At 47.9% G+C, this 18,622-nt stretch overlaps 3 protein-coding genes across 3 annotated transcripts; 2 read left to right on the plus strand and 1 right to left on the minus strand.

Moving 5' to 3' along the window:
* Positions 1-20: 20 nt before the first annotated feature.
* Positions 21-3,410, plus strand: CSUI_010321 (uncharacterized protein; the record flags this gene model as incomplete). Its single annotated transcript, XM_068070426.1, has 4 exons — positions 21-649; positions 1,478-1,612; positions 2,390-2,549; positions 3,165-3,410. The coding sequence occupies exons 2-4, from the start codon at positions 1,506-1,508 to the stop codon at positions 3,408-3,410; spliced, it is 513 nt and encodes a 170-aa protein (XP_067917596.1). The 5' UTR covers positions 21-649; positions 1,478-1,505.
* A 1,388-nt stretch (positions 3,411-4,798) lies between these two features.
* Positions 4,799-13,780, minus strand: CSUI_010322 (histone deacetylase sir2). The gene is made up of 7 exons (XM_068070427.1): positions 12,292-13,780; positions 11,494-11,580; positions 10,338-10,575; positions 9,323-9,409; positions 8,291-8,482; positions 7,622-7,680; positions 4,799-6,849 (listed from the first exon to the last, which is right to left on the minus strand). Exons 1-7 carry the CDS (start codon positions 12,516-12,518, stop codon positions 6,771-6,773), a joined length of 969 nt encoding a protein of 322 aa, XP_067917597.1. The 5' UTR covers positions 12,519-13,780; the 3' UTR covers positions 4,799-6,770.
* A 3,985-nt stretch (positions 13,781-17,765) lies between these two features.
* On the plus strand, positions 17,766-18,586 carry CSUI_010323 (uncharacterized protein). Its single transcript, XM_068070428.1, has one exon. The coding sequence runs from the start codon at positions 17,813-17,815 to the stop codon at positions 18,119-18,121; it is 309 nt and encodes a 102-aa protein (XP_067917598.1). The 5' UTR covers positions 17,766-17,812; the 3' UTR covers positions 18,122-18,586.
* The last annotated feature ends 36 nt before the right edge of the window (positions 18,587-18,622 follow it).

Here is an 18,622-nt window from a genome sequence, read left to right on the forward strand (position 1 = left end):
CGTCTGCTCACACTCGACGTCGCGGAGTTCTTCGTATACTAATTTCGTGGTCAGGAGTGGCTCTCCTGACAGTGACAACGCAGAGTCGCCCCGTACGGGTTACAGCCTTCCCCATGTATCCTGCTGTCTTCGCCACTTTCGCCTCTGCACACACACCGACAGGTACAACTTTCTGTCCCGCCGAGACTAAAGAAGGTATCCTGCAGCGACAGTCTCGCTGCATCGTTTCCTTGATCCAGCCACAGTAAAAGATGGCTCCTGGTACCTAGCAACAAGGTTGGCCTTTACTGTGTCCATGGGTGCTGTCCGAGACGCGCCCCAAACTTACACGGGGGGCCGCATTGATGGGGCTGGGAAGCCTCTGACTATTAGGCCTCCCGGCCAGCCAGGCAGCTCTTGTCCTTGTTACTTTACGACAGGCGGCACTGCACTCGGGCGAAAGCAATCGGAAGCGAGCAACGCGCGGAATCCTGCATTGTTTCTCGTGAGCCTTGTATGCTAACGGTCCCAGTGTCGCAGAGGAGAGACAGAATTGTTTTCTTAGAACTACCAGTCCAAGTAGCGTCTGGCGGAAGCTGCCTCTTGTATGGCCGGCGTCCAAGAGAAGAGAGACGGGAGTTCACCAGCCACGGGGAGATCAGCCAGAGAGGTAGGTACTTTTGCTGTATCACAAGTTTCGTTCGTTTTCGCTTCTTCCGGCCCAATCAACTTACGTCCATTCATCGGTCTGGCCATCCTGTTTTTCATGAAATTTGTGAGAGAAGACGGCTACATCTTCTTCAGCGACTTTTTTTTGCCCTAACGAGGACACTGCCGATTGGGACGACTGTACTCCACTCAGGTGCTGAACGGCTCCGGTGTTCACAAGAATACCTCTCTCCGTTTCATGCTTGCTCTCTTCCAGGTTTTTCGTAATTGAGCATACACGGGTCCTGTTGTGTTCTTCATCGTCCGCCGTCGACGCGAGGAGGTCTCTTTAGTGGGATAGTCCGTAATAGAAGCAAGCCATCGTCGGTGGTCAGCTACCGGGATTCTTGGGCTCCTGTTTTTCTATCGGACGAGAATCAATTTCCAGTATCCAACAAGGTCGAGTGATAGAATGCTCCTTTTTCCTTATTGTGACTTATTTTGAATGGAGTCTCTCTGTATATTCAATTTGGAGCCACCGTCAGAGTTGCTGAGGTTTTCCAGGAAGCAGTAGAGGGATAGCCATGAGAAGCGCAGAACAACGGACACTCTCTCCACTCGAAATCCAGAAGTTGATAAACCTGCCTCTCGGAAAAGGCATTCTTTTTATCCCTGTTCGCATGTCGCTCCGTTCGTTCGCCGTATGGATCGATAGTCGGGGAGAAAGAAATACAGCGGGCAGAGAAAGGTAGGAGAGACTATGTGAGTCGGTCACGGAGTTTGTTCCTTTGCCCTTCCCACGAGTATCCGTTTTCGCTACCTGTCTTCTTTATCCTCTGTCCCTTCGCAGTCGCTTTACTTCCGAGCAACAGGCGAAAATGTCGGTTATCCGCCAGGGGTCTAATCCGATAGATGAAGATCTGGAAGGTGCCTACCTAACGTTTGACTGCACCTCCCAAGGAACTGTCGTACTTACTTGGTCGAGGTAAGCATTCATATCATAGACCTGCCAACAGTGCACGCATTTTTGTACAGTCCTCAGTTCAGCGTGATACTAAATTTGGCACGTCGCCAGCTTCACAGTGGACGAATGCAGATGGAAGACCATTCCTTCCGTCTACACATGTCGCGATTCTTCTGTTGGTAAGAGGGGTATGTCTCTGTTAGTTCATAGGAAAGCAGTGATAGTAGTAATGCTGGTCTTCCACCGGGGCTGAGGGCGTCGACTGGTGATAGGGTAGGGCACAGGAAGCCTAAACGTGGAAGGAGGAGACCGCGACCGCTTGGCGGCATCACTTCTAGGTAGTTTATCAACCCCCTTCAACGTCTATTGATCTTTACAGGGCTATCCCCTGTCTCATGTATGTCTCCGGGCGTACAGACATTTCTATGTAAAAGCCAAGTATCTATATTTATTCATACGGCTGGGAAGCCAATCACAACGGGACTCTGTCCACACGTGTCTTTCCTATATACATATATGACATATATATACATATATGTTAGATGTGTATGTGAAACCGCAGTAGTAAGGTTGAGAGTGGGCTATAAAATGAACGAGTGTGCTCTACTGCTAGTCCAAGATTTTGATCCACCTTTTTGTCTTCAACTGTACGGAACGTAACAGATCACCAGGCTGTCCAGCCACTAGTTCATCGTTAACTACGTAGTTACGGGGCGGTAGCAGCATACTTGTGTTTATAGAACTTGTGTCTGGCTAAGATAGTGTGGTTTTTGTCGTCCTTCGTGCCATGAATTTCAGGAAAGCCGTTCCAAATGCCCTCATCTACTTTCAACCAAGAAAACCGGTCCCAAACTTTAAGTACACAACAAATGGAGGTCGAACTCAGCTAGCTACAAATGTACAGAAAGATCATCGCCGGTATTATCAGGGTGTCTGTGCTTTCCTTAAGGCCCTCAAGGTAAAGATACTGCTTTCCAAACATTTTGTCTAGAAGAAGACGGGTCTTTCGATCTGTCGTCTGACTCTACTACCTCTCTCACAGGTATCGTCTATGTACACTCATATAAAGGTGGATGTATGTATCAAGACTAGGCCGCGATTCTTCTTTCTTCTTTCAAGAAAAAGAAATCGCACCAGCATGAAGCTACTCTTCGTCTCATCTTTCTCTAGAAATACACACATGTGCATTCATGTGTGTGTTGAGATACACGCATTATACGCGGGGATCAACTGTGGCATCGACGTCCGAGTATACGCAGAGAGCAGGGGTTTTTTCCTGTTATCTCAGAAGGAGGCACATGCACGGAAGATCACACGGTGTACAGCTTAGGAAGCATCCTGAGGTGTACATCATGTCATATGTCGACAAGCACATCCCTTCTTTCTTCCAGACTTCGTAGTCCATGAAGGAAAAAGGAGACCGAAAGCTTCGTAGTGGTGTCAGGGGGTGACTCACGGCGTTGTTAAGGGAACCGAACTATATCATCTCGTTAGTTGGACTCGAGCGGAATTCTCAAAACCAGCCCCAGTGTGGCTCGCTGGATGTCTGTGCGTGTGTGTTGGATGCATGCAGCAATACGACGGGGAGTTGACGGTGATTGGTCAGAACACGGGGCCCAAGCTTATCGCAGTAGTTCTTCATATTGTAGGGTCAAATGCAGTGGTGAAATGTGAGAAGGGCGTAGCGTATGACTTGACCGATGTCGATGTTGTAGCTGTCGTCCCAATCGACTGTCTTGAGTTTGAATGCAAAAATCTCACGGCAAGCCTTTTCCGTGAGAAAGGTGACCGAGCGGGGGCAGCTCTCACTGTCCTTTAGAGTTTTAAAGCTTCATAATAAGTCCACCTTTTCGTTACCACACACAACGGCATTCACACTGACACCGTTTACACCGGATCATCTGTCTTATTATTGCTCTATCCCTGCCTTGTCTTCTTTGTTTCACATGTTTCTTTTTGCTCTGGCTATACCATATCCTGCCTAATTCTTTCCCGTGGTAGTAGTAGGAAAACAGGAGTTGCATGACTTGGCGCGAAGTAGATGAAATCAATCCGGTGCAGAAGGTACGTAGTAGTCCTGGCTGTTGACATGCAGAGTGTTTTCTTCCTTTGCGACACCCATATATAAATGTATATATTCAACCTCTTGTTTTTCGTTTTCTTTTTGCTGGCGTCTTTTTTAAGAGGAATAGGAAGGAAGGCGTACATTTTTTTCTCCCGTGTACACCTGTTTGTCGCTTGATTCCTCCTCTAACGAAGGTACGGGTCGATGATCATGGTCGAGTGGCAGTGCATGTGGAAGTTCTCAAAATTACTTGGCGTGGGTGGTATTCGAGCTTCATCCGACAATTACAAACGAACCCTGTAGACACACGGGTGTCTGGTTGTCAACTATCCTTTCACGGTACCCAGTTAGCATGGGGAACATGACACGCGATATTAGGAGGCAACAGGGGCATTGCACAAACGACACGGCCACGCGCTCGCGCATTGTGACACGCTGCCACTGAGTGATCCGTCTTTGACTGTCGGTTAGAGCAGAGCACACACAAGTCTAGGGGGTATCAAACAAGGCTTTACGGCTATTCCCCTGCGGGCCGGAGTGTCAGCGACGGAGCCTGATCAAGAGGGATCGCTTCACGAATCTAGAGACGTGGTCAACGTCTTACGAGAGAAGGAAATGGCGTTTTTCAGGAGCCAGCATCAAACTCGTAAAAACTCTAGAACGAATTCTTCCATTCAAGGGAAATGCAAGGAAATATCGAACTTGAACCAACTGAGTGTCCTCGCGAAGAGGACGTGAGTGAACTGCCCAGTCCCACTCCAGCTGTACTGTGCCTACTGACGGTGAGGGCACGACGGGACCCTCACTTGTCGGGAAGTTCGCGATCAAGCTGCCTGGTGGGCCGTCATCTTAGGATGTAGAAGATCAGAAGCACGACATACACGCGTGGAGCGACCGTAGGTATCGCCGTGTATACCGCAGTCACCTCCTCGGCATAACAACTGTCTTACGTTTATCGCGGCGGTGATGAGATGCACGCCTTTCACTCTGGCGGTTTGTTGGCATGTGCAACACGCATTTACTGATGATGCCTTGGAGGCTCGACTACCGTCATCTATAAAAAGCTGATCGGCACATCCGACCACATGAATGTTTGCCGTCTCCTTACCTCCGTTCGCGGTTCGCGAGTTTACTGCGAGCTCGCTTGTTGTCTCACTTGGCGGGACCGCACTGCTGGCTGCGTAAGGTGTCGCCTAGGATAGTTGTCGTAGAAACAAGCAGACATCTCCCTATCTCCTCACCATTACAAGTACGAACGCACACGCCTTTGTTTCATCTCTCTTTCCAGAGCAATAGCATCTACCTGTTTCATTCTGCTTCGGAAAGACTATTAGCTTATTATTAGCACGAAGCCGAGACCACGGAAGGGGACGCGAAAAAGAAATGAACAGACGTTCTGAGATCAAGAACAACACGGCACCGCTCCCTATACAACGATTCTCCCACCACTCCGGAGAAGGCGATGTTCTTTTAAACGGCGACAACAGTCACAACGGTTCTTCTCAAGAAAATCAAGGGAACATACCCGACTATCGCATGCACATCAAAACGTCCTAACAATAGAGAACACCGTTTCTGAGCGTTCATCGTTACGGACGTACACAGACACGTGCAGGTAGGTATATAGAGAGAGAGGCACACATAGAAACATCTACTTCTGTCTACACACATAGACATGTGTCTGTTCGCCTTAAATTTCCTCGGAATACAAGGAGAAAGGCGCGACCATAGAATGACATCTCATCTGCCCGAGGCTGAAGAATCTTCATACAAAGCCGACACGCAGTGTACGTGGTGCGCCTATGAGCTTACAGACCCCAACACGGAGACAAGGTACCACACAGGCAAGTCCACAGGTCCATCTGCGTCTCTATAGAACGACACATAGATGTCAGCAAGAAAAAAGCGTGTCCCTGCCTTCTCATATAACCCCAGGTGCATCGCATGCATGGGGAGGGCATACTAAACGACACCAAACATGTGGTAGGAGACATGCGTCCTAAGAACTCGAACGACCCCAATAGCTCGATCTTGAGATGTCTGCTATCTTTTTCCTAGTCAGCAGGGCACCAAATTTCCCATATCGAGGGGTCTAACTAGTTTGTTTCAGGGTGTACATGCACACAGGACTAGCCTCCGTTCTTGTCTTTTCTTCCACCTCAGCTCAGAAAACGCGAATCAATAAAGAACAACAAAGCGTAAGAAAGAAATAACCTGCCATATACACACCACAGTGGTATCTCATTCACCTTCATCATCATGCCCATCAAAACACACACACATACTCTCTCTATATATGTATTTATACATACATACATGCATACATACATCTGTGTCCTCATACACACATGTAAAGAAGTCGTCTTGCACTATGTATACACCTGGAGACAGAGGTGGGATAGCATGATAGATATGAGTAGAATAAAGGAACCTTACACCCACCTGACCTCCCTCTCTTTTCATTCAAATCGGAAACTCTAACTGAGCATCGAGTCATCCAGACACGGGCACACACAGCAAGCCACGTGTCAGTCGATCATAGGTTACGACTATCTATCTTCCCCCCCTAATGTCTCTGTCAAGGACCAAAAAGAAAGATAAAAGAACATCTTCTTGTTTCCTCTCCCCCAGCTGTAGTTGTCCAGGCATTGGAAACTTGAAACCTCCATATCGATCCACCCCCAGTCTACATGAGGAACCCTTGAGACATTCCGAGTTTACCACGTAGATCCATAGCGAACTGTAGAAGGAAAATTCTACAGTCAAACGCTTCCTCGCCTTCTTACACCGCTCCTGTTAACACTATGTCCACTACATGCCCTCCACGCATATAAATGTTTAATACATGATATAGATACACGAATACCAAACATGTAAAACGGCATCCTCTTATGCTCCCCCGGGGTCCTAAGAGTCACGCTAATCATCATCACAGCATGCAGGAAGATATAGCTGACACCTTCTGGCTCTTCTTCTTATGAAAAAAATATTTATCCCAGAAGCAAAAACTAAGAATCCGGGTGTCATATGAAAGAGGAGAGAAGACAGTCGCTTATGGCGCTATTCTTCTTACTCTCCCGACTCTTGAGAGGAAATCTGCATGAAAAGGCTCCTTTAAGAACGAGAGCCGAAAGAGGATGAAGAAGAAGAAGATGACCCTAGAACCTCTACAGTCTTTGCTAATTCGCTTGCCCTACAAGACATGACACACACACGTTACATACACCACATGAGAAAGATGAGACCTTTCTCTCTCACTATACAAGCGTACGTACGTACGTACACTCAGATGCCCGTCGACACGGCATCATGCAATCTCATCTCTCACTTGGTCCATAGACGCTGATATACAGATTCCGCCAGTTACACTATGTATACTGACACCTCAACCACATTGGCGTATACGTGACGTTTTAGTACGAGAAATAACTGTCCTTCTTTCTCTGGGTGGTGTCTGTGCATGCATTCCTATACAACGAGAAGAATTCTCTCCTCTTCAGGTTTAGCTACGACACCCATGGCAAGCCGACTTACATCTTCATGAAAATGTAGAACCTACACCTCGTTCTTCTACGTAGAAGGAAAGCCTTCACCTGGAGCTAAAATGATGATACTGGAACTCGACTTTCATGGAAACACCGTTATTCCTGAGGATACTGACGGGGCCATAAACATATCCAGATACATATACTGTCATCTATGCATACAACATCTTATATACCTTAGTTGAGAGATGGAGACAGGAGTCTCCAAACCCTTGTGTATACGCTACCTACATCCTTAAGAGATTTTCTTAGCGGTAATACAGGGCTGCTACTAGCCAGGAAAAGACTACCAGCACAACTCCAATAGGCACTGTGTCTACTTGGTTAGCTCATACGGCAGAAGAGCTGCCGCTTCAATCAGTTCATCGACTCTCTGCTCCTGTTGTCCCTGTCTACGTCAACCGAGATTTGTTAACTCACCGTCCTCCGACAAACTTATCGGAGATGCGATTCGTTAGACCCGTCGTCTCCAGATTGACCTGAAAAAGAAAGAAGGCCATATGCGCACGACAACATCGACTTCCAGTGTACGCTTATCACGTTGTATTCTCATCATGAAATCTCACCCCGCAGAAGACACTTTCTTGCATGACCCGCTTCAGAGGTTTCTTCGTATTTCGCCCACTACACATTGCAACTTCAAATGAAGACGAATCCTATCTATCTATCTATGTGCATCTCACGCCCCTTCTAAGAGAACTCTTTCTCTGTAACACACCGATACCATCCTTGCATGCAAGTACCCACCGAGATATCTGCATCTATTTCTACAGATTCCCAGTGCATGTTCATCAGGTAGAGACAGCAAGATTGGGATAGCAAGCCCTAGCAATGTATGCACACACCGTATAACGTCTCTGTCCTCACCTATCTTACTGAGGTGAAGCGTACCTACGTAGAACGAAGACCTGACACCTACAAGCTTGAGACCGGATCGTCTATATGAATGAACACGTACACGAATGGAGACCTCCACCCATACAAGGAAACATAAACAGTCACACATATATGAAGTCGAAATTACAAGAAAGAGAAGATGAGAAATGTGGTGGAGGTAAGAAGCATGCATGGACGTATGGGAGTCTATACCTCAATGACTTTGGCGCCCTTCCTCATAGCCCTGTAAGGAAGATCCGCTGCAGGAGTGACAGAAGCGCTGGTACCGACGACAAGAAGAAGATCACACAAATCAACTTCTCTATTAGCGTCTTTAACTGCCTTAGGAGGTATCCCCTCTCCAAAGAGGACTGCATCAGGCTTGAAGACTCCTCCGCAACTACACTGTAGGAGCAAAAGAACAAGACATCCGAAGTAACAAGAGCCACCGTACACACATACAGTTTCAGACAGACGCATGCGCACAAGCGACAAGGTGAGAGAAAAGCACTTTGCATACGTACACACCCATACGGGGTTGTCCCTTAGTATGTACCTGACGTATCTATCTATCTATCTACGTATCTATGTTGATACGTAGATAGATAGATACACACTCATGGTGTATACGGTGCCTTTCGTAGGAGACTTATCGGGATGACAACTATTGCCTAAGACGCAGTCGAGAGGCAGCTGTGGAGATATCCCTCATTGGAGAGGCCTTGTATCGCACCATCTGTGAAGCGTATCTAACTCAGCATCAGAGCTTATTAAAAAGAGCCTTCGAAAGAGAACAACAGAGTGAATAGAAGAATGAAGGAAAGAGAAGTCGTCTTGCATGTTCATACTCATGTATGAGACGAAAGGATAGGTGAAATGAATGAAGAGAGCCAATCCATGGCTGCAACGCGACAGATAAATGTTTCTCTCTCGGTTTCTCAGGCTAGGATGCCTAGAAAAAACCACGTCAGGAAATATCGACTTTTGAGACGTAAAGACTTCTCACGCCACTGATAGAAGTCTACACACACGGGACCACTTCGACATACACAGACACCTTCATATATATATATATATAGACTTGCATGTGAATACACCTCCCTAGGCTGGATCCCAGAGAAAACTGATCTGCTGATGTCGCAATCTGCAGAGAAACGAATCGTAACGAAGAAGAGAAAAAAGGCGCGAAGGAAGAAAGAAAGAACAAAAGAGAAAAAGCAAGAAAGAGACATTCTGATTCCTTACCTTAGGAGGGAGATTCTCTCTGAAAGCCACATCTTGAAGGAGTGTCTTTGTTAAAGGCATCTTCCGGCCGCATCGGTAACACGATGCCTGCAGAAGCATAGCACAGCATGTTCACTCAATCCTTACTTCACTCTGATGTGCATGCACTTGGAGTATTTGACAGCGGGCGAGAAAAATACAGAAAGGAATACCGTTCACCCGTAATGAACCTTGTGAATGAGAAAGCCAACAAGATAAGGATACAGATAGACAGATGCACATGATAAACGGCCGAGTCATGCAGACGACCTGAAGAAGAAAACCCATGAGACGTAAGAGCAGAAATCACGCAGAGAAGAAACGCATAGGACGGGGGGGAGAAAAGAACAAAGAGGAAATACTCTATAGGATATGGGATACTGACGTGTGACCCAACTGCATGTACGACCAAAACCGGTAGTAGTAAAGAAAAGTAACAGAGTAACATAGCTGTATCTATTAGTATGCATGTATGCAAGCTCTTATATGTAAATCCACTTGGGAGTTTGTATTCCATATACAGACCCTGCGACTTTAGGGAGTCGCCTCCCTACCCTGAAGGTATCTACGTGTCTCTATCTTTGCCATAGCTCTATAATCTAGCTGCACTGAGTTCACACACTGTATATACACTAGGAAACGTACCATTTTGCGTTGGCATTCGAGACAACTACACAAGTACATCTATCCAAATAACTCTCTCTATATGTCCATATCTCTGCATGTTCCGCTGCGAGAGTGATGTAAACTTACATATACGTATCTCTATCTATGTATATACATACCCAGTCACGTATACTACATACTTGTAGACATAGATAAAGAGCTATCCGGAAGAGAATGAAGAAGCGAAAAAGAAAGCAGGAGAGACGACAGACGAATACACCTATTTGAATCAAAAACAACGACATGACAAAAGAATACACCCTCCTTGTCTTTTTTCCTCTTCCTTCTACAGAGATAGAGAGCTTATAAGAAGAAGGAAGAGTTATCTTACAGAAAGGAGACTTCCATGGTATTCGATGACGTTAGTAGAGCCTGCATCCTGATGTAGATTATCGACGTTTTGTGTGACAATCGACTTTAAATACCCCATCTTCTGTAGATCAGCTAGAGCTGTATGCGCAGGATTGGGTGTGGGATCAGAAGACCTCATGAAATCATGCAGGAGCTCCCAAATCTTCTCTGGATGCTTCCAAAACCCCCATATCGTTGCGTAGACAGCTGGATCATAGCTGTACATACACCCCACGGTAGACACACATCCGGCAGAACACTCTACACATAGATTCATGTTCATACAAACACACATACTCATACATACAAACATACTTCTAGATGAAGGTATACATCATGGATTCTTGTTTTCATTCTTGTCATTTGCGCTCACAGAGAGATGATGAGTCTCCCGGCTACAGACTCCTATAGGAAACATAATGAACAAGGTGACCTAGGAAAGAGAAAGGCTATGACAAGGAAGTCCACTTTAAGACACGTTCAGAAAGAGACTCAGACGGGACCATTGCATAAAACGCCCGTGTACATACACTTGAAGTTCTAACACGTGAAGAGATAAGAGATGATGGAAGCTAACAAGAAGAACACGATCAGATGTCAATTCCACTTTTATTTCTACACAGACTTGACTACAGAATAACGAGCTACGTAAGTAGAAAAGGATCTCCGTGTTTAAGCCGAGTCCACCCAATCAGCGCGCCCAGACAGTTATCGTAGTAGATCCCTTTCAAACACTAGCTAGCAAATCTTTTGTGCCGTTCTCTTCCACTTCAGTCAACTTGCCTACGGCATCTCGCTAGTTAGCGAAGAGTCGACTGTACTAATGCCAACCTCGCATGCAAATGCGCGTAAAACAAAATGAACGAGGGCGTCAGCAGAGACTGAGGTGATGCACATTTAACACCCCACGTGTGTATGCATGCCATACAGAAAGCCCCTTGTAAATGTTGAGACAGAGGAAACCGTAGTCATCCTCTTATGAAACATGCATAAAGACATGAGGCCAATGAGGTGTGTGTAATTCTGTAGCGAATGAAGATGTACTTTAGAGAAGCAAGTAAGAGAGACAAGGTGAACAGAAGAAGGCTGGTGACAAGAAGAAGAAGAAGTGTTGAGTCGGTTTTCTTGTGTCTTACTTTCTCCATAGGCCATCCGACGGGTCTCGGAACGTAGGAATTCCACTCTCTGCTGAGACGCCCGCACCTGTAAGTGCGACGGCATACCTGTGAGACAAGAGAGATACAAGTAGACAACCCAACTATATCTATCTACATTGCCTAGAGATGATTTCTGTAAGGATGACATGGAGTGGTCCTTTCGTGCTCTGCAATGAATCTCGAAAAAGAAAAGGAGCGAGATAGAGAAATAGAAAGAATACAGAGACATTCATTTTCCCACGAAAAGAAGAGACGTTAACGACCTCCTGTTTGACAACAGAAAGATACCCCTGAGCAGACTCCCTCTCCCAGTAGATGAAAGTAGAAGGTGAAAGAAGGCGAGAGAGAGAGACCGGCTGAAGAACATCGAAGACCAAGGAAGAGATCGACAAGACACTTCCCTTCCCCCTACTAGACGAATGAAGGGGAAAAGGACGACAGAGAAAAAAAATTCTCATGGTGAGATATACAACACTGGAAGCTTCTTCATGCATACTTCCTGCAAACGTACTACCTCCCCCGCACCATCTGTCTGAAGTCTCCAGGTGGTATCTTACGCTATATTACAATACAGGGAGGCATACACATCTCCTTCGGCATATCTGTATCGACGGACACACATGGAGGTATGTAGAGAAAGGCACAGATGTATCATACTTGACTTCTCTCACACCTACACACCTGGCTATATACATAGAATCTCCATATGAACCCATATATACATGTCTACACGTGTCATCCATACAACTCGAGTCTCCCGATCAAGTGTCGACTGACTTTGAGGCCCGTATATCCTCAGCTAGATCTTCAAATGATATACGCTGTGTATCCTTCCTCCGTATATACGTCAAAGCCTGCCCCATCTCTCCTTCTTGTTCTTTTTCTTCTTCTCGGTCTTCTGTGTTGCCTCGTTGCTCCTGGCCGATAGTAGAAGACTCCGACATGAAGGTGACAGACAAAGGAAGGAGAATGAAAAAGAAGATGGACGAATGCCACCTAGACATGAACGAACAACCCAAGAAGGAGGAGCGAAAGAGACAAGAACAACCCGGTGAGTTCAGCTCGACGGAGTGTTGCTCCAAGGGTCATCAGAGAAAGAAAACCAGAGAGGATCTTCCTTGGAACAAGAAACAGAGAGGACAACGCAATGGGGCTCTTACACCAGAAAAGACGAAACAGAGAAGAGGGATGAATGAGAAGGATGTAAAGTTCAAAAGTTTCGCTTCTCTTTCACAATCGAGGGGCAGGCCATTCATGCGTAGCGCCACATTCGCTTTCCTTTTTGCTCATCCTCAGCTACGGCGGGCTGTGAAGGGTAAACGGGGAAGGCGCGACGGCGAACTGACAAAGGAAATCGAGGATGTGTAAGGACGGAAAGAAGAAATTATCACATAGAAGATTTCGGTCTACGACGGAGTGATGTGTCTCCTCTTCCTTTTGCCATGGCGCTGAGAGGCGAGACGCTTTTGTGAGAGGTGACTCCTCCGGAGTCTGCAAGCCCCCGAGGCGCATCGGAACCCGGAAGATCTTTTTCTCTTTCGATGGGTTTGATCGCTTTTGTCCGCGTTTTCCGGTCAGCCCCGGACTGGATGACTGAGGCGGTTTTATTAGTCGCTAGATCTTTCAGGAAGTACAGAAGCCAAAACAGAAAAGCAAAGGCGTGCAGAAGCAGAATGGTAGCTACAAACAGATAAAGAAAGGCCGTTGTTCTATCGTAGTTCGACTCAGCCAGAAAGGGAAAAAGCGACGACAAGAAAGAAGTAGAAGAGGAAGGATTCAACGGAAGGTTATCACTTTTGGTATCTTTTGCTAGTGTAGGAGTGTCATTCATCGCGCTGTTGAAGGGAGAAAGACTCTCGTCTTGAAGTAATGAAGACATTTTACAGGAAAGATCAAAGAGACAAAACGGAGTAAGAAGAGCACACACAGCAAGAAATCTCAAGCCTGTACATTCTTTGTTCTTCCACATCGACAGCAATCATCATCGCTTACTCCTGTGCGTTCAGCTATCAGCCCGAGTTCAGCGTGTCAAAAGACATGTTCTCTACTGGTTTGTTTGCAGAGGAAAACACAAGGGGAAGGAGGCTAGGCGGGAGAGACAGAAGAAGCAACCGGGAGTATAAGTGGGCAGTACGATAGAGTATTTCTGTGATCAAGTTGTCGTACATCCGATTTCCTTTTGCTAATTTGGAAGCAATGCCCTTTTGTACAGGTAAAAAACGAAGGAGCTCTCCTTTTTCACTCGGAACTATGTTGTCGGGCCGGGACTTTCGAGTCTCGGCACAAACACGACACTTGCTTCAGGAAAAGACGGCATTTTCACTTCACTTCTTTTCTGCGACTCGCCGTTTTAGGATGATAAATTGTCTTTTCTTTCTGCACACTTGTCCATCAGGCAGGAAACACAGTGCCTTCCCTGTTAAAACTTCTGTGTGTGTAGCCGAGCGCCTACCATTTCTGCGAGTAGATTCCTCATCTCTTAGTTCGATTTTGCCACAACAGAGGGATTTGCTGCTCGAGCGATGAAATATCGGGAAGAAGGGACGGTTGTGTGCGTCTGCCAGGCAATCGTAGGGCCCCGTTTCAGCTGCTGACCGGGGATGAACCTCCTCTAAAGTGCGACCTCGAAAAACGGAATCTTCAACTCACGAGGAGGTTCTGCCCTGATTTTCTCGTTATGTTTTAGAGCGCTCGCTGTCAAAAGCATCGCGGAGATCGCTTCTGTACCGTGTATTCGTAGTCAGCTGAGTATCGACGGCTCACCGGGTCAAAGCAGCTGTCCTCACCCGGCTGGCACCTGGGAGTAGAAAGAGCGCGAGGAACTGTATGGCAGCTGGCAGACTGTTGGACAGTGCGAGGTTTCTTGGAATGCACTGCCGCGGTAGTTCGCACGCTGTAACAGCAGCCAGGTGGTCAATCTTTCTACTGTTGCAGGAGAGCCTGTTGCCGGCAGCTGTCGGCTTTTTTTTTTTTTTTGTGCTATCCCTTCGTCCCCCTTTGTCGCGGCGTGATGGGTACGACTCCACTACACTTCGACCCCGTACTCTGTCGCTGCACACATTGAGGCAACCCTCCGGATGCAAGGTGCACACTCGAGTCGCAGTATAGTGACCAGTATCTTCACTGGGACAGAAGGGTTGGCTCTCAACTGGTCTTGGAAACAGTATGTGCCGTACATCAGTCGGTGTGGTCTACCGTACTCCGTGGATCTCGTCGTACTGCGCGTGGCACATATTTGACTTCGAGACCGGTAGAGACTCAACCCTCCTGTCTCCCTGAGACCCAGCGGAAATACTAGCCACTGTACAATCTCAACGGGTCGAGGTAGGCTAGGTATATATGTGTGCTCCCTGCATCGGAGGGTTTTGTCAGAGTCTGTTCCGACACGAATACGGAATTGAAGTGTAGTGTGGCCGTTCCCGTCATGCCTCGATCAACGGGAGCTAACAGGTGCCGGACGGGGCGCGAGGCGGTGATATCAGATCCCGGACTCAGCGTGGCACCGCTTGTCTCGACGGATGACTCCAAAAACGGCGGGGAACGCAGGTAAAAGGCAGTGGGAGTAGAATACTGGGGCATACCGGTGGCGAAGGGAGCCACACAAGGGAAACGACTGGGGGAACAAGGGGGGAGCCGGCGCAGGAAGGCGGAGTGAGTATAGAGACCGGCAACGACCTGACGCGAGGAAGGTGTTACAACAAGTGCAGCGTTGGCTGCTTCGTCTTGTGACGAGCATAGGGTCGAACACCAGTCCATCTATTCGGGAGCTCCCGTGGGTACCCAAACTGCCAGCTTATGGAGTGACATGATTCAGCAATCGAAGTAAGGATGCGACCAGACTCAAAGGGAGCAGAAACAAGGGAGAGCAATACTACCGCAGCAACCAACGAGAGTCGTCGGTCGAAGTCCAGCTGACCCGGAACTCAAGCGAAGGTAGCCCAACAGGGAGGACCCGGGAAGGAGTTTAGAAGTCCCAATGATGAGAGGTGACCACACTGACGAACTAAGGAATTTACCGCGGAATGCGCGAACTTTTGTCGGCGATCGGGAGACTTTTTTTGTGTGACGAGATGCGATGGAGGGAGAAAAGTTTGTGATGGCCCCGTGAAATCCAGTTTCGATAACTGTCACTGTCGGTGCCACGAACTCAACTCCCGAGACTGTCTGCCGCATAAGCATAGCTGGGGAGAAAATCAGCTTCCACGTTGATTCAGGTTCTAATTTCATGTGGAAAACCGAGTGGCGAAGTTGACGCAGGACCGTGCATATGCAATGCAGTATCTTAGGTAGCACCACGGGACAACACTGTGACGCATGGTTGCGCTTCTCACCTACCTTCTGTTTAGCAGAGGCGTGATGAGGGAGAGACACGTACGTAGTCGAGCTGAATGAAGGGTGGCAAGTAAAAGCTGAACGCCCGGCGACGCCGATGTAGGTAGCCAGACTGGAGGTAGAGACTGGCGCCTGATTCTCTGTCATGCATCTGATTGAAGTACCCCCCTGTGCTAGAACCGAAGGGGCTGCGGCGGTTTTGAGGAGCGAACACAGAATGCCGGGTTTCGATTTCTCTATGCCACAGAAGGCTCTCCAGGTTGCGCATGGTGGGTCGGCGGGGATTGGAAGGCCGGAGAGCACGGCTTAGTCGCATTCTTCAAACCCGACACCATCCAGGCTGAAGTAGTCGCCTCCCCTAAAGCGCTCGTCAGACGTTTATCAGCTCTTATAGCCGGACGGGCCAGCTCCGCTGATGAAGCTCCTCCACGATTGGGCAAATCGGCGAAAGGCGAAGTAGACCTGAACAACCGTACCCGTCACGGTGAATTACTGCAGCAGCAAGTGAGGAGTCGTCACGTCAGTGGGGCCCTGCACAGAGGTGCCGGGGGAACGGCTTCGTTTCGGGAACAGAATGTGTAGAGGGGAGTCCGGTGAGATTGCGAATCTTGAGAAGCTCGCAGCCATCTGCGAGGGACAGTACAAAGCCAGAATGAGTAGCAGTGCTGGTGTTGCAGGTCTGACCGTGGGACGACCAAGAAACAAGTGAGAGAATATCTCTCCCCCGGTCCGGGAGTAGACAGAGTGCCTTGCCTCCTTTCGTGCAGGCCTGATAGAAGAGGATGTTTGTAACATGTCTACCCTTGAACTCTACTATCGATTTCATTCCTCTTGGGGAGAGTGGCTTACTCAAAAAATAAATGTATCCAGAGAGAGAGAGTGAGAAGCTACAGTGGATTACTGCGTATATACGCAGGCAAATCAGGTACAACGGATATCCGATGGGTGCTGCAGAATTGCGTAGAAGCATACGCGAAAACACTTCCTTTCACGACACGCAGAAAAGAAGAGAGCGAGAAGTCGAGGTCAAAAAGAAACCTCGGAAATGATGATGAAGAAGGGGGACCGGAAGGGTGCTAGAATGCTGATAACGAACGAATTCCGAGGAAAAAAGGCCCTCAGGGTCAGGAGACTAGGTGGCTTGTCATACCGTTGACCGGGCTGTACACAAAGAAAGGGACACTAAGTACGAATGGAAGCAAAGCCTTAGAAACCACATTCACTACATGTGAAGCCTTTTCCTCTTCTTCCTTCTTTAAGAGGCGGTCTTCTCCTCTTATGCTGTCGTCTCCCGTTCGCGCTCCTACGTCGTGCACAGAGACAAAAAAAGCCGTTACATACGAGAAGCATGGGACAGATACCTTGCTCTCTTATATGGGACTAAGAATGGCCATATCCAGACAAATGGCAGGAGCAGCGTATTCATTCTTGGGTATGTGGACGTGTACCGGGAAAGAACGTCCGTTCTACATGGTATTCTCTCCACTAGTGTAGACACCTACATGGACACCGGCGCACATATCAACGGGCTCGATCGCCGCGAAACGTAGTACCTTGTGATGTGGCATGATCCACGCGGCTGTAGCTCTGTCTGCCATCGCTCACTTTCTCCCATGGGAAGAAGTGGGCGGTAGCGGCCAGCATCTACGCCACGTGGCCGAGTCTTCTCAGTCTCGGCTCATCTTAGCCAGTCGGCAACCTGATATCTAAACAGGCAGGTCGGCTCTTCAATGTCCTTTCCTCGCAGCTAGCATCAGGTGCTGATCCTCCTGCTGTCTTAGGGAGTAGTAGGAAGGGCAAGAGGAGCGCATCTGAGCATGTACATGTGCGGATCTCGCATGTGTAGGCAACTAGCTTAATGCCGGGGAGAGAAGCCCTCTCGCGCTTCTGGTACAACCTCATTGGCTTTTTTTTTTTAACTTGATTGCTTCCACGTTGCCTCCTGTGATTTTCTCGACAGTTTTCTATGAGGTCAGGACCCTCCAGCTCTTCTGTCCGTCACAGTTCCTCTTCGGTACAATTCTTTTCCTTCTACCGCTTTCCCCGTTCACACTCATTTGCCCTCCTCACATCCACCGGCGACCTCTTCTACCGGTCCTTCGCCATTTGCGCGATATTTCTTCTGCGAAGTCTTCTTTCGCACGCGTGCCATCATTTCCAGCCTCTGCGGTGTGCTTCTCGGCGCTCTAGGTTTTGCCGTCTTCTTCGTTATCAAAGCCGATTCTCCACCCCCAAAGAACCGAGGCCTAACACGTGCTCGGTAGTTGAGTTCTAGAGGATTGCGAAAGAGAACGACTCCTTGTCAACTTCAGACAGTACAAGGAGCTGTCGACATACACCTTCTTTCTACGGCTCAAACAACTCGTTCTTTATCCGCTACTTCTTCCCTAGTCTTTCAGGACCCTCTCTCTCTCTTCTACTCGCTTTCTTGTACTCTTGTGTCTATTTTTCTTCCGCTTTTTCGTCCTCTTTTTTCTAGGTCTCTCGCTCTCTCCTTTGAACCCCTAGGTAAACTCTTTTTCCGACTCAAACTGAGGACTCATCCTCCCCTCTCGTCTCTTATCTTCTTCTTTCTTCTTTTTCGCCTTCAACGGCTGCAAGAGTTGTCAGTTGCTCTCTGTCGTGCGACAAAGAAAGGCCTTTCTTTCTTTAGTTCATGACAGACGTATCTTTTGCCCTTTCCTTCAGCCACAATGTCACCAGACCGTCGTGATGTCGTCCGAGACCCGTGCCCAGAGAGAATCTTGGATCATTTAGGAGGAGCCTTTGGCATGGG

The sequence above is a fragment of the Cystoisospora suis genome (genome assembly GCF_002600585.1).
Source record: "Cystoisospora suis strain Wien I chromosome Unknown contig_7141, whole genome shotgun sequence".
In the NCBI taxonomy this organism is placed as follows: Eukaryota; Apicomplexa; class Conoidasida; order Eucoccidiorida; family Sarcocystidae; genus Cystoisospora; species Cystoisospora suis.